Here is a 14,065-nt window from a genome sequence, read left to right as displayed (position 1 = left end):
GCCCTCCGCCTCCGCGGGCCGGGCCATGGCGGCGGGGTCGGCATCGGCGGCCTCGTCCGCTTGTTGCGGGAGAGCGGCGGCACAGAGCTCCCAGGTGGCGCGCGGCACGGCCTGGCCCTCGCACTCCAGGACACAGATCTGCAGGATGAGAGAGGAGAGGGGATGGTCAGACACCAAGGAGGACCTGAGGAGACCATCTAGTGTCGCTACTAGTGCTACAGCTTGGACCTAAGGAAACCACCTAGTGCCACCACCACAGCTAGGACCTAAGGGGACCACCTAGTGCCACCCTCAGGGCTACAGCTGGAACCTAAGGAGACCATCTAGTGTCGCCAGTAGTGCTACAGCTTGGACCTAAGGAAACCACCTAGTGCCACCACCACAGCTAGGACCTAAAGGGACCACCTAGTGCCACCATCAGGGCTACAGCTGGAACCTAAGGAGACCATCTAGTGACACCACCAGTGCTACAGCCAGGACCTAAGGAAACCATCTAGTGTCACCATCACAGCTAGAACCTAAGGAGACCATCTAGTGCCACCCCCAGGGCTACAGCTAGGAACTAAAGAGACCGTTTAGTTTCAGCCCCAATGCTACAGCTAGAACCTAAGGAGAACATCTAGTGTCAGACGCAGGGTTACAGCTAGGACATAAGGAGACCATCTAGTCCAACCCCAATGCTACAGCTAGGACCTAAGGAGACCATCTAGTGCCACTCCAAGTGCTACAGCTAGAGCACATGGCCAGGGCGCTTTGGGCTCTCTCCAAGCATGGAGACCCTTCAGGCTCTCTGGGTATCCTGCTCTAGGGCTCAGACACTCTCACACAGAAGTTCTTCCCATGTTTACACAGAGCTTCTTACGTTTCAGTCGGTGCCCGTTGCCTCTTCTCCTGMTGCTGGGCACCAGGGAAGAGTCTGGTCCCATCCTCTCTACACCCTCCCTTTACCCATTGAAACATGCTGATGAGATGCCCCTCGATCTTCTCCTCCAGGCTCAACAGGTCTAGCTCTCTCAGCCTTTCRTCCCATGTCCAGATGCTCCAAACCCTCCATCATGTCAGTAGCTCTACGCTGCCCTCTCTCTCATAGCTCCATGTCTGATTTTGGGAACCCCAGCGCTGGACCCAGTGCTCCAGATGTGGCCTCAACAGGGCTGAGTAGAGGCCAGGCTCACCTCCCTCGACCTGCTGGCACCACTCTGCTCAGCACGGGAGACCRTTGGCCTCCTTGGCCACGAGGGCATCTTGCTGTCTTATGGTCACATTGCCATCAACAGTGACTATCCACACAGATTCTTCTTAGCAAAACTGTTTTCCAGCAGGTCAGTCGCCAGCTTGACCTGGAACATGGTGTTGTTCCTTCCTAGGTGCAGGAAAACTGCATATCCCTCTGCTGAACTTCATGAGRTTCCTCTTGGTCCCCCCCTCCAGCCTATTGAGATTCCTCTGAAAGGCAACAAAACCCTGTTGTGTGTCCACCACTCTTCCCTGCTCTTCATTATCAGCAGGCCTGTTGAGGGCAGATTCTGTCCCTTCACTGAGGACACTGATGTAGAGGTTAAACAAACAGTACTGTCCCCARTGTTAACCCCAGGAGTCCCCAATAGTGTCTGGCATCCAGGTGGACTTCATGTGGCTGATGACACCTCTCTGAGCCCATCCATTCAGGCAGTTTTCAACCCACCTCACTCMCCACTTTCCTAGTCTGTCATCTTGCCTATGAGCATGTAACGGGAGACAGTGTCAGCTGCCAGGCAGTGACAGCTAAAGTCAAGATAAGCAAAATCCACTGCTCTTCCTCATCTCCCCAGCCAGTCATGTCATGGTGACCAACTCGGGTTGGTCAAGCATGATTTCCTATAGTAAATCCACGCTGACTGCTCCTCCTTGCCTTCCTGTTCCTCATAATGCTTGGTAATGGCTGCGGGATTATTCACTCCATCACCCTCCCGGGCATCAACATGAGACTCAACAGCCTGTAGTTCCCTAGATCCTCCTTCTTGCCCTTCTGAAATGTAGGGGTGACGTTTGCGTTCTTCAGGCCCTCAGGAACCTTTCCTGATTGCCATGATCTTCCAAATCTTCCAAATGGCCCTGTGCCACATGCTCTAGGTGACCCTGTGTGAGCAGGGAGATTGGACTAGGTGACCTCTGAGGTCCCTTCCAACCTCCAGCATTCTATGATTCTATGATTCTATGATTCTATTCCAAATATCACCGAGTGGCTTCACAGTGACCCGTGCCACCTCCCTCAGCACCTCCGGGTACATCCTATCACATTTACATCACATTTTTGAGGGACCATGTCCTGCTTGGGCACCACTGCCCACCACCCCACAGAGCCACGACCACTGTGGGATGTTATTCCTGGCAAGCTAGACAGTACCAACAAAACACAACACCCAGGGGRAAAAAAATAGGGGAAAAAAATAGGAGAGACACTCAGACAAGTGCAATTTTAATGTCTGAGGGAAGCCAGGCTCTTCAGAGTGACATATAGAGAGAGTGGTCCCAAAGCGAGGTGGTCGTGTGGGTCCTTGTGTGATGGGAGAGCTGTGAGCCCTTGCAGACACTCCAGCTGGCATTTCTTGAGCTCAGCTGTCGGGAACCTTGGGTAAAGGTTTCCTGCTGCTCTCCCGAACATTTTCTAAAGTGGCAGAGCTTTCAGGAGGCCACGCTCAGTTCTTCTCTTAGTGACAGAAAAAAAAGGACAGGAAAAAAAAGTCTTGTGTTTCTTGATACCGTGTTGCATCTCTGCAAGTAACAGGACGTGTCCTGGCGGGGTGAGGGGGAGAAAAGCAAACCAATGTGCGTGACGAGGACGCTGTGGGGACAATGTTTGTGTCCTTCCCTTTGTGCGATGGAYCTGGGTGGCATCGTAAGCTGGAGGCTGCTCAGTATAACCTGGATGCAAGCAGCCTTCAAATGTCCCCATCCAGCCCTCATTAATCCCAGCAGAGAAACGTGGCATGAGCACGATCTGCTCACCGTGCTCCGAGCTGGAGTCAATTATTGCCTGTAGGGGCAGGAGAAACTTGCACTGATCCTTGCTGGATCTGCCCCTTTCCTGCAGCTCCTCGGTGCTCATCGGAGCTGGCCCTGGCCCTGTTGGGGTTTCGGGGCTGCTTTGGCACTGCCCTGGGGTTATGTGGGCAAAGCCCAGCGTGGCTCCCATGTTGAGCCACGACTTCTGTGCCCGGCATGTGGAAAGCTTTGAGCAGAGTCAGTGCCAATGGACAAAACCTCCCTGCAGACGCTTGTCTGATTAGCACTGGCTAATTTTAAATATGCACTGGGAGGAATTACCCCAGGCATTCGGCCACATGCCACCCGTGGGGACTGTGGTTTCCTGTGTCCTAGCCCTACAACAGGACCCTGAACATCCCGGRGTCTTTGACACCATGTCATTCCCTTGATTCACATGGAAACAGCTTCACCACTTCTGCTGCCAGCACCTAGGCTGCTTCTAATCATCACTGGTAGCTCCTGCCACCTGTTAGGGCACTGTAGTTCCGGTTTGTCTTTGGGTTTTCCCTGCTGGACTTGCTTGAGCCCGTGAATAYGTGAATAACAGTGAATAACACCACCCAGACCAGCCCGTCTATGAGACATGGGCAGCAGGGGCAGGCCAAGGTGGATTTGCGCCCTACTTGGCTGTAGGGATCATTGGGTAGGTGACAATCTGTATCAGGCAGACTTGCTCTGTCACSTCCTTCTTGCCCTGGCAGCCACCATGGGTGGAGAGAATCCTAGAGTCCGTATAGATATAGATGGAATCATAAAACCCTTGTAGATGGAATCCTAGAATCCTTAAGGTTGGAAGCGACCTTCAGAGATCACCTAGTCCAACCCCCCTGCACACACAGGGCCAACTAGAGCATGTGGGTCGTGATTGTCAACAGATTCAGGGGATCTCTTGTTTCCATCTGCGAAGTCTCTCTCAGCTCTGCAGCGCGTGGAAAACTGCTCCCACATTCCCAAAGTCCTGAGCGAGGATGGGCCAAGYCACAAGGCTGGATGGGACTTGCTCRGTCCCRTTGAAAATGGTGACGCTTTGTCCCGAATTCCAACATTTCCCTTCTTCTACCCCAAAGAGACGCTCCRGGTTCCTCTGCTCCTGAGTGGTCCTGACTCAGATCACTCCTGCTTTGGGATACGAGATGGTCCCTGAGCCACTGAGCACCTCATCTCACCCGCCACGGGTGCCGGGAAGGGCAGAGCAGACGCTGGCAATGGGGGAGCTTTTTCCCAGCCCGGCTGCTTTTCCAGAGGTTTCTCCTGCAGGAGCAGCTGGGTGCGGGAAGCAGCGCATTCCCAGCAGCAGCTCCTGCTCCCAAACAGCTCCCAAGCTCCTGCCTCTGCCCAGGGGCACCACGGGTGGCGCAGGAAGACACCCAAAAACTCAGCTTTTTTCCCCAAAACACATCCAGGGGCTGGGTTAGCAGGCAGCAAGGCGATGGGCTGGGGGTCTGCTGTGCTAATTCCTCCCTTTCCAATTAACCGTTTCCTTTGCAAGGTGCTTCAGGCTGCAGGACATTCCTGGAGGATTTTTTTCCCCCCTCTCCAAATCAACACATTTCCTAATGCATCTGTAAACCCGCTCCTAGCATAAACCTGGTGCTTCCAGGGCACCCAGTGCTCTCCRCATCCCTGCTCCCGTGGCGCAGGATCCCCGCTCGCCGCCGCGTGTCACCTCCCGCGGCCGCAGCGAGGAGGTCCCCGGCGCTGCCAGGGACCCCGTCGGGGTGGCTGTCACTTACGAGCACGTTGAAGGCGTCCCACTGGGTGCCGTGCGCGCGCCGGTCGCAGCGGAGGCAGTCGCGCTGGCAGTCGCCGAGCACGCGGGCGAGCAAGCAGAGCAGCAGCAGGTCCCAGAGCACGGCCCTCATGGYGGCGGCGGYGGYGGCTGCAGCGGGGGGACACGGGGATGGTGAGCGCGGGTCCCAAAAGCAACGCGCCGCCCCGCCGACCCGCTCCCTACACATCGGATTCCCTGGATGCGCGGTACRGTTGTGCCCGGGATTCCTCTCCAAACGTGCCTTTGGGAAGGCAGCCGCCTGGAACGGTTTCTGCAGGCCTTGCCCTGCGCCTACCTGCCCCCCAGACTATTTGAGGGGAGAGTTTGCACCCTGACATCCCTGTCTTGAGCTCAGGAGTCATCTCCCTTTGGAGATTTGACACGGAACCACAGCCCCTTCGGCCTGAGCCCTGCGGGATGCAAAGCCAGGAGCACTGATGTCCAAAATCACAGCCAGAGGCCATTAACCCGCTGTCCCAAGCCCCCATTCCCTTGAGGTCATTTTCCAGAGCTTTTCCCAAGCTTCCTGCACCAGTTCTGAGGAGGGCAGAGCAAGGAAGACAGCGGTGAAGTGTCCAGCCCAACACCATGCAAGGCTGCCCATGGCACATCCATTTTCCTCACCTTGGGAACTCTTGGGAYTCTTGGGAACTCTTGGGATCTCTTGGGGACTTGTGGGAACTCTTGGGACTCTTGGGAAGTGTTGGGATTCTTGGGAACTCTTGGGACTCTTGGGAACTCTTGGGAACTCTTGGGAACTCTTGGGCTCTTGGAAGAGTCTTCTCTTCCAAACAGGAGGGGATTTGGGCTACGTCATCAAGGCCTGGGCTGGCACACAGAGGGAGCAGCTCTTCCTTCATTCTAGGCCTCCTAGTCCCAGGCCAAGTTCTGGCTCTGCTGCAATGGGTCCGTGGGAAATGATGGACGGGCCACCACAGACACCTGCCAACCTTGAAACCTCCCGCTTGAAGTGTGCCAGCAAAAGGGATCGAGCATCTCTGAGGGGCAGAAGAGGCTCCTTTGGGCACGGTGGGAGGCAAGGAGCCCTCCGTGAGGTTTCTAAGCCAGCAAAGAGGGACAGGGAGAAGTGAAGAGCAGAGCAGGACGTGGAGAAGATGAAGGCCACTCTTGGTGGCACCTTGAGTCCCTTGGTGCCCAAAGGACTTGGAGTAACGGAGCTGGCTTGGAGCAAGCTGCATCCAGCAGAAGGGGCTCCCAGCTAAAGGAAGTGGGAAGAACTCCAGAAGTTTCTTCAAAGTCACGCACRAGGGTGGGAGAAGTCCTTTTTTTCCCCTCAAAATGATGGCCAGTCTTTCATGCAGGGATCACAGGAAACTACATGCTGGGCTCGGTGTCCTCTGCCCAGGGCCTGTCCTGGTGCCACGCGCAGCCAAAATGTGTCCTGGCCTGGAGCGTGTGTCCTCCTTGGAGGTCCCCATTGGTGAGGACAGTGGTGCCCACGATCCATGCTCATCTCCATGAAGAACCCAGGCAATCCTGCAGAAGAAGGAAGYAGCCCCGGGCCTCTCAGGTGGGACGGACTCGGCCACGGACACTCAGGTGTCCACGTCATCCAAGSGGGACATTGCAGAGAGGAGAATCCGGGACCTTCTGCTTTAACCACATGGGTGGCAGCAAGGAGCGCGTGGCCTCCGCGCCAGATYGGCCTCTCCTTTCTGTAATCCAGGGCCTCGGCGCGGAAGGTGGATCCGGAGCTGGGTCTGCAGCTCCCGTCCCCTCTCCTGGCTCATGGCAATGAGGAGATGGGTGTTTTGGGGCACTTTGTCCAAGTCCGGGCAGTTCGGGCAGCAGAGCTTGTCCCGGGCACCGCGGGATTTGCAAGGGGGAGGCCAGCAGAGCAGGAGGCCGGGGGGGATTCAGGGGGTGGTGAGGGCAGATTTGCCCCRCTGCTCAAAACTGGCCGGCTCGGGGCTCATCCCAAAGCTCTTCTCCAGTGGCACTGACATCCCTGCTCCTTGCGGGACAGCCAGGCCAGGAAAGGGCGGATCTGGGATCCTTGGGAGGATGCAGCCAGCAGCAAAGTGGACGCACAAGGCGCTGGAGGGACAAAGCCAGGATTTCCTCGCGTGTGGCACCAGGATCCTGGCAAAAGCTCCCAGATTTTGGCAACSTCTCCCTTACCAGGGGGATGGAGGGCAAGGGAGCCGCGGCAGAGCATCCCTGGGGATCTCTGGCTGGCATCACGGGCCCCTGCGGCGCCTCCCTGTCCCCACTGCGGCTGGCAGGGTTAAGCTGCCCAGTGACGGTGACACCAAACCCCGTGACGGTGACACCGAACCCGGCGCCTTCTGCCTGTCATTTGCTGGAGRGCACACGGGAGAGCTGATAAGGAGCAGGAATTAAGGCTTAATCTTGGCGAGCCTCGTTAAAACTGGATAGCGGAGTGAGTCACGGGATTGGCGGGAGGCTCCCGGGAGAGAGCGGAGGCCGGAGTGCCCCCAGCTCGCCCACAGGGTCCCTGCACTGCCCTTGGGGACAGGACTGTCCCCAAGGGCACTTTTGGGGGGCAAAACCAGTGGAAAGGAGCCCAATGTGGCWCCCAGGGCACTTGCAGCCTCCCCACGGACTCCGTGTCGCTCCAGGCACGGTCAAATTCACGGTGTCCTCGAGGAGAAGCCGGGGGCACCTGGCTGTGGCGGCGGTGACGGGGACGGTGACGGTGGCGCCTCTCCTAATTGGAAGATGTTATCGGCGCCGGCCGGCCGGGCACAGGCAATTCCCCGCGGGAATGGCCGCCTGATGCCGATAAGGCTCAAGGGCAGGGGGATGCAGTGGGAAACAGGGAAAATTATCCCCCACCTCCGCCGCAAGCTCTGGAGCATCCCGAGTAATTACCCGGCTCAGCTTGGCCGGGCGCRTCGGGATGCGGGAGCTTGGGCAGCCACGACTGTAGGAAGCTCCTTTCGGAGGCAGGACGAGCTGCTAAAAAAGCTGCCGTTTGCCCCCAAAACGGAGCCTCCTCAGCGGGACGGGGTGAGTTTTCCCCTCCATCCTTGTCAGGATTTTCCCCTCTCCAAAACGGCTCCGTCTCTCCAGGACGGAGGAGGGATGTGACGCCCACCCTCTCCTCACACCGCCTTTGTGCTCTGTTGCCGGCACAGCTGAACTGCCCTGGTATTGAGGATATTATTATTATTATTATTATTATTATTATTATTATTATTATTATTATTATTATTATTATTATTGTAAAAACCACAGCCCTTCCGGAAATCCGGCCTCAGCCGACAGAGGAGCCCAGCCTTCCCTCACAGCCACGTTCTGGATGGACACATGGATCAAACAAGAATAATTTGGAGGCCAGCGGACACGACAGAACCAGGCACCAGGGACATCAATAACCTGCATGAGCAGGTGGGAGGGGAAGCAGGTGCCTGCAGAGACATCCTTTTATTTTATTTTATTTTATTTTATTTTATTTTATTTTATTTTATTTTATTTTATTTTATTTTATTTTATTTTATTTTATTTTATTTTATTTTANTATTTTATTTTATTTTATTTTATTTTATTTTATTTTATTTTATTTTATTTTATTTTATTTTATTTTATTTTATTTTATTTTATTTTATTTTATTTCTGAACGTGCATGTGGTGCTGGGGGGGATTGGAGCAAGAGCAGCTCCAGGCAGCAGGGAAAGAGAGGACAAGAAAAACCATCAGCACCGGGGTGCAAATGAAATTCCCACCCCGGCTCATTGATTTTTGCTTTTTTTCCCAGCTTTTCCTCCCTCTCCACGGCCACAGCGAGGCCCCAGCCCGCGGGCAGGACGCAGCGGCCCGGGATGCAGCGGGGATGGAGCCGCTTCCAGAGGGAAAACGCGGCACGGTGCCACAGTGTCCCCCTCCGGCACCTCCGCTCCCCACCCTATGGAAGCACAAAGTTGTCATTGCCGGACAAAAAGCCCCCGCCTTGAGTCCCGCTCCAGCAAAACACGGGAAAAGAAAAAGGGGGAAAAGGGAAATAAAAGCCCCCGCAGCAGCAAGGAGYACCTCGATGCCGGGGTTTTTGCGAGCTGGGGGGATTTTATTCCAGCCAGGGACTCGTCTCCTTTGCCGGCGCTTGGGAAAAAACCGAGAGCTGCCTTTTGTTGCTTTCCCCTCAATCAGGTAATTACCCATAATTGGCCAAATTACACGCTGCGGAGATAGCAACCCCCGACGTGGGGGCTAGGGCTGGGGAACGGCTGTAAAACCCCAGGACGGGAATTTCTCCCGCATCCACCTGCTACCCCCCATTCCCAGCTGCTCCTTCCCACCCTCCTCTCTTCCCGCCGGGAGAAAGCGGRGCGATTTTCCTGCCCTCGGGGGGGTTTTCTCGGAGCGGGAGCATCGCCCGCGCGATCCCGGCCGAGTCGCAAAGTTCCCGGAGCCCCTTTTGTTCCGGCTCCGCAAAGCGCAGCCCCGGAGCGCGGAAAGTCGCGGCGGCTCCGCAGCCCCGGAGCGGCCGCAGCGGCGCGCGGAGAGCGCCACAAAGCCCCAAGCTTTTGTTAGGGAAAAAGAAAGACAAAACCCAACAGCAAGCAGGAGAAAAAGCAGAAAAACACCCCGAATCCTCCCATTCAGCCTCGCCGGGAAGCCGGCGCTTATCCAGCCGCTTTCCTGCTGGGAATAGCGGCGGGAAGCGGCAGCGGTGCCGCACGGAAGGTGCCGCGGGTCGGCTCCGGTGCCGGCGGGTCCTGGTGGCTCCTGTTGCATCCCGCCGCTCCCGCTCCAAGGAGGCTTTTCCCGCGGAGCCGCCTCGCGCCGGCAAAACTTTCTGGCCGGCCGCTCGCCCGGAGCAGCCGGCTCCCGCTTCCAAAGGGAAGATCCCGGCTTAACCCTTTGGAAGGGCGCGCGGCGGGAGCCTCCGCGCGGGATCGCGGGCGCCCCTTCCCACGCGCGGCGCCTACCTGGGGATGCGCGGTCGGCCGCGGGGCTCCTCGGCCGGGCGCCTCTCGCGGCGCCGCTGCCACGCCGGGATATTTATAGGGAGAACRCGGCGCATCCACCGCCCCGGCCCGCGCACACGTGCGCCGCTGAGCCCACCCCCGGGGGCCCCGGCCCCCCCTTCCGCGCACCCCGCTCCCGGCTGGAAAACCGCCTGGAAAATCGCCGGCCTCCTCCCGCCGGCCTCCAGCTGGGCAGAGAGGGGCAGAGCGCTGGGATTAAGACGGGAGACCCCTCTCCCCCGGAGGATGGGTTTTCCCGGCGGATGTAAGATAGGGATGCCCCTCCATCCCCCGAATGGTGTTGGATTTGGGGGTGCTTGCCATGCGGAGCTCCGCGATGGAGGCTGCGGGGCTCCTCCTCGGCATCCTGCTGCCGCGTGGCTCCGGAGCACCGCGGATAACCCATTGCTGGCTTATCTGCCGAGCCTTTCTCCTGTGAGGAAGGCTCCTCTTCCTCCTCCTCGAAAGGAGATGGAGCCACGTGCCGGGTTATGTGAGACAGCTGAGCCCCATCGGCCAGCCGGGAAGAGGCCAAAACGCTCCTCRGGGGCCTTTCCAAATGGGATGAGGCTTTTCCCTGTTTTGGCTTAGTTTTCCACCTGGAAACTGTCCCTTGCATCGCTCTCCATGCCCAGCTTGTCGCACGTGTCCTGACCCTCTGCCTGCTCCCACCACCGCTCCGAACCATCCTTATGGATGACCTGCCCTCCCTAACCACCTCCYGGCAAGCTGGTGTCCCCCCATCCCGTCATGCCCATGCCAGAGGCCCAAGGACCTGGGTGTTGGAGAAGAAAACCAGGGCAGCAGAGGTGGCATCGTGGTGATTTCTCCTGACGGAGACTCCGCACGGATTTCTCCAGCGTGGAGGCAAGCACTCTGTGCTGCCTTTCCTTTCCAAGCAGGGCCATGGCCATCAACCGACCATGTTTTATGGCCCATCCTGGATCCTAGCTCCAGGTGCTCCCGTGGTGGGGACATCGGGAGGCAGAAAGCTGGGAAATTGCTGAAAAGTGGGAAAACTGCAGAACGGCAGTGGTGACAACGGGGGCTGATGTCGCAGCTGAGGGGTCGCACTGGGGGTTGGATCCTGAAGCCGGAATGACAAATGGGAGAGGAGACGGGAGAAGCTGGAATGTGGGCATTTTAGGGGGAAATTCCTGAGCGCTGCCAAGGGTGCTCAGCCCTGGCACATCTGCCRTCCCTTCCTGCCTTTGGGGCAATTTCGGAAGATTTTGGGGCTGAGATTTCCTCCAGCTCYCCCCAGATTAGCCCTTATCTCCATCCAGCGCAGCGCAGAAACAAAGCCCCTTCCTCCCCAACCCAGCCAAAGGCGCTTACGGCCAAGGGCTGTTTTCTTCCCCGGGTGATTTTCCCCGTTTTTTCTCCCCCGGGTGATTTCGATGCCGTTCAGCTCGCCAGCAGGAGCACGAGGCAGAGCATGACATCGGGTGACATTACCCATGGCCTTGCTAATGGAGCCGGGCAGCGGGGACAAGAGCTTTCTGCAAATAAATCCCCGTGTTTTTTTTCCCCGTGTGCTCAGCCTGGATATTCATCCAGGTTGGGGTTTTTTTTTTGGCAGATTTGCCCCTTTGCAGAATTAGGACAGCAAAGCTGGCGGCTTTGCTTGGCTGCGTCCCGGGGGACATTGGCCAGTGCCGGTGGTGGCACCTTCTGGCCTGGGCTTATGGGGCCACCACTGTCCTTCAAGTGCTCCCAAGGGGGTTTTCATGTTTATTTTTCCTTCTTTTTTTTTTTTGTTTTTGTTCTGATGGGAAGTTGGAGGCCGACARTGAATTCCATGGGACTCAAGGGGCAGATAATCCCAGCAAGGACAATGCTGGAGGAGTCGAAGTGACGGGCAATTAGCAGCAAAAGCCAACTACCCTTTCCACAAAGAGGACGCAAAGCAGATGGGAGCTGGCACGAGGGGAAAATCAACGGGATTTTAGAGCTGCCAGGAGGATGCAGGAGCTGGAAAACTCCGGAGCGAGGGCATGCTTGGAACGGGAATGACTTTGGGCTGCAAACAGGAGCTTCGTGTGGTTGTGCGGTGCCCTGCTTCCACTTAGGGGAAGTTTTATTTTCCGCAAGAGGCCATTTGGACTCATGGATCCCTTAAACGGCGCCAGCAGCGGAACGAGGACACAGCCGGCCTCGGAGATGCCTCCCCAGACAGACCCTTGCCTTGCAAATGAGCTCCATTCTCGTTCCTATTAACTCCGTCCCGCGGATCTCAAACTGGGAGCTTGTTGGGCTGATGTCCCTGGTGACAACCTCTCTTCTCCAGGCCATCAAGGAAAACGGTCCAGCTCTGTGCTTTGCCCATGCAAGCCACTTCTCTGTGCAAATCTGGCGCTTGCCAACAGGACCGTGTTGCACTCGTGGTGGCCTCAGCTGAGGGCTCTGCAGGGATGAGGTGGCTCTTCAAGGAGCTCCAGGGAGGTCTCCTTGCCCGGTCATGGGAAGCCCTGCCCCTATCCAGGGTAAATAAACACCACGAAGGGCGTCGGGGAGATGATGGGGGATGTTTCCTGGTGTCCAGAGACCTCCTTAGGGGACGTGCACGACGTGCTTTATGCACAATGACAGGGCTGCGAATGGCCAAACAGGCCAGGGCAGGGTGACCAACTAGCAATAGGGAAGGTTCTGGAGGTGCTGGTGGACACCAACGTGACCGTGGGCCAGCAAGGTGCCCTCGTGGCCAAGGGGGCCAGTGGTCTCCCGCTCAGCACTAGGCAGAGCGGTGCCAGTAGGTCAAGGGAGGTGATCCTGCCCCTCTACTCAGCTCTACTGAGGCCACATTCAGCTCTGGGCTTCCCAAAATGAGACATGGAGCTAGGAGACAGAGGACAGCGCAGAGCTACTGACATGATGGAAGGTTTGGAGTAACTGGACATGGGAGGAAAGGCTGAGAGAGCTGGAYATGTTGAGCCTGGAGGAGAAGATCGATGGGCATCTCATCAGTGTGTTTCAATGGGTGAAGGGAGGGTGTAGAGGATGGGGCCAGACTCTTCCCTGGTGCCCAGCAGCAGGACAAGAGGCAATGGGCACCAGCTGATACGTAAGAAGCTCTGTGTRAACATGGGAAGAACTTCCATGTGAGAGTGATTGAGCCCTGGAGCAGGATACCCAGAGAGTCTCCATGCTTGGAGAGAGCCCAAAGCRCCCTGGAAACCCTCCTGGCCACGTGGATTTGGACTAGAGGACCACCAGGAGTTGGAGTGGATGCTTTCCAGAGGTCCCTTCCAACCCAACCGTTCTGTGCAAGGCATCCAGGTTCCAGCGGGAAGACTCAGGAGCAGGATCCCAGGAGCAGCAATGGGTGCATGGACATGGAACCATCCTTGGTGCTGCCATAAACGCCGCTTCCCTCCCAGCCACYCCAGCAAGGGGCTGGTTCCCATCCCACCAGGACCAAGGTGCTGCTTGCAGCCGGGTCCCTGATTCCCGGGACCTGCAGAGCTCGGTGGCATTTCCAGCTCCTCCTCCCCTTGGACAGAGGGCACTCAGCCCCACAAAAGCAGCACAGAGCCGGATAATGGGAGGCTGCGGCGGCGAGGGGACCAGCGCGGTGATGCCTTGGTCCCCGCGCAGTCTGTCCTTCCTTGTCCCACCACACGCTGAGCGCGGCAGGCGGGTGAGGAAGGCCCAGGTGAGTGAGGAAGGCCCCGCGGGGCCCTGCTTGAACCCATCCGGAGACGCCTCTGTCCTTCCTCTCCCGCCCCGACATCAATAAATCTTAACCAAGGCGCCCRAGGAGCGATCGCGGTCCCGCCGAGGCTGCCTCGGGTTGCTTGGAAACCCGCCGGCTCGCCGAGGGGAGCAGCCGTGCCGGGCGGCGGCGGGAGGCGATAGACCCCGGACGCTGCCGCTCGCATGGCTGCGGGCGCCCGGCACGGCGCTCGCCGGAACGCCGGCTCCCTCGCGGAGCGGGGTCGGGCAGAGCGCGGGAGCTGGGCTCTGCTGGAGCAGGGGGAGGTTGGCGGAGAGCTTGGCTCAGCGCTTGCGTCAAGGGGTTTCAGCTGGAGCGAGCTCGTGTCGGGCATCAAGGAGCTGGGGGGGTGTGCGTGGACGCAAGGGTCTTGAGGGGAGGAAGCAGAAGGTTCTGGGGTGCAGGAAAGGGACCAGGGGGAAGAGGATGAAGATGGGGTGAATTATGGTGTCTCCTGGCCCGTTGCTGCCAGCTGGGCAAGTCCTGCTCCTGCTCTCCATCCTCCTGCTCCTGCTCTCCATCCTCCTGCTCCTGCTCTCCATCCTCCTGCTCCTGCATCTCCATCCTCCTGCTCCCGCATCTCCATCCTCCTGCTCCTGC

At 57.7% G+C, this 14,065-nt stretch overlaps 1 protein-coding gene across 1 annotated transcript in view; it reads right to left on the bottom strand.

Moving 5' to 3' along the window:
- PNOC (prepronociceptin) overlaps positions 1-4,889 on the bottom strand; it is a 5,296-nt gene extending 407 nt beyond the window's left edge. The window contains exons 1-2 of the mRNA XM_026041006.1: positions 4,761-4,889; positions 3-138 (exon numbers count right to left, since the gene is read on the bottom strand). Of these exons, the coding sequence (XP_025896791.1) occupies positions 3-138; positions 4,761-4,889 (265 nt within the window). The remainder of the gene's footprint in view (positions 1-2; positions 139-4,760) is intronic.
- Positions 4,890-14,065: the final 9,176 nt, after the last annotated feature.

This window comes from Nothoprocta perdicaria, unplaced genomic scaffold, assembly GCF_003342845.1.
Source record: "Nothoprocta perdicaria isolate Ctin4 unplaced genomic scaffold, notPer1 scaffold_101, whole genome shotgun sequence".
In the NCBI taxonomy this organism is placed as follows: Eukaryota; Metazoa; Chordata; class Aves; order Tinamiformes; family Tinamidae; genus Nothoprocta; species Nothoprocta perdicaria.
Note: the sequence above shows the minus strand (reverse complement) of the source record. Positions and strands in the feature narration are given on the sequence as shown.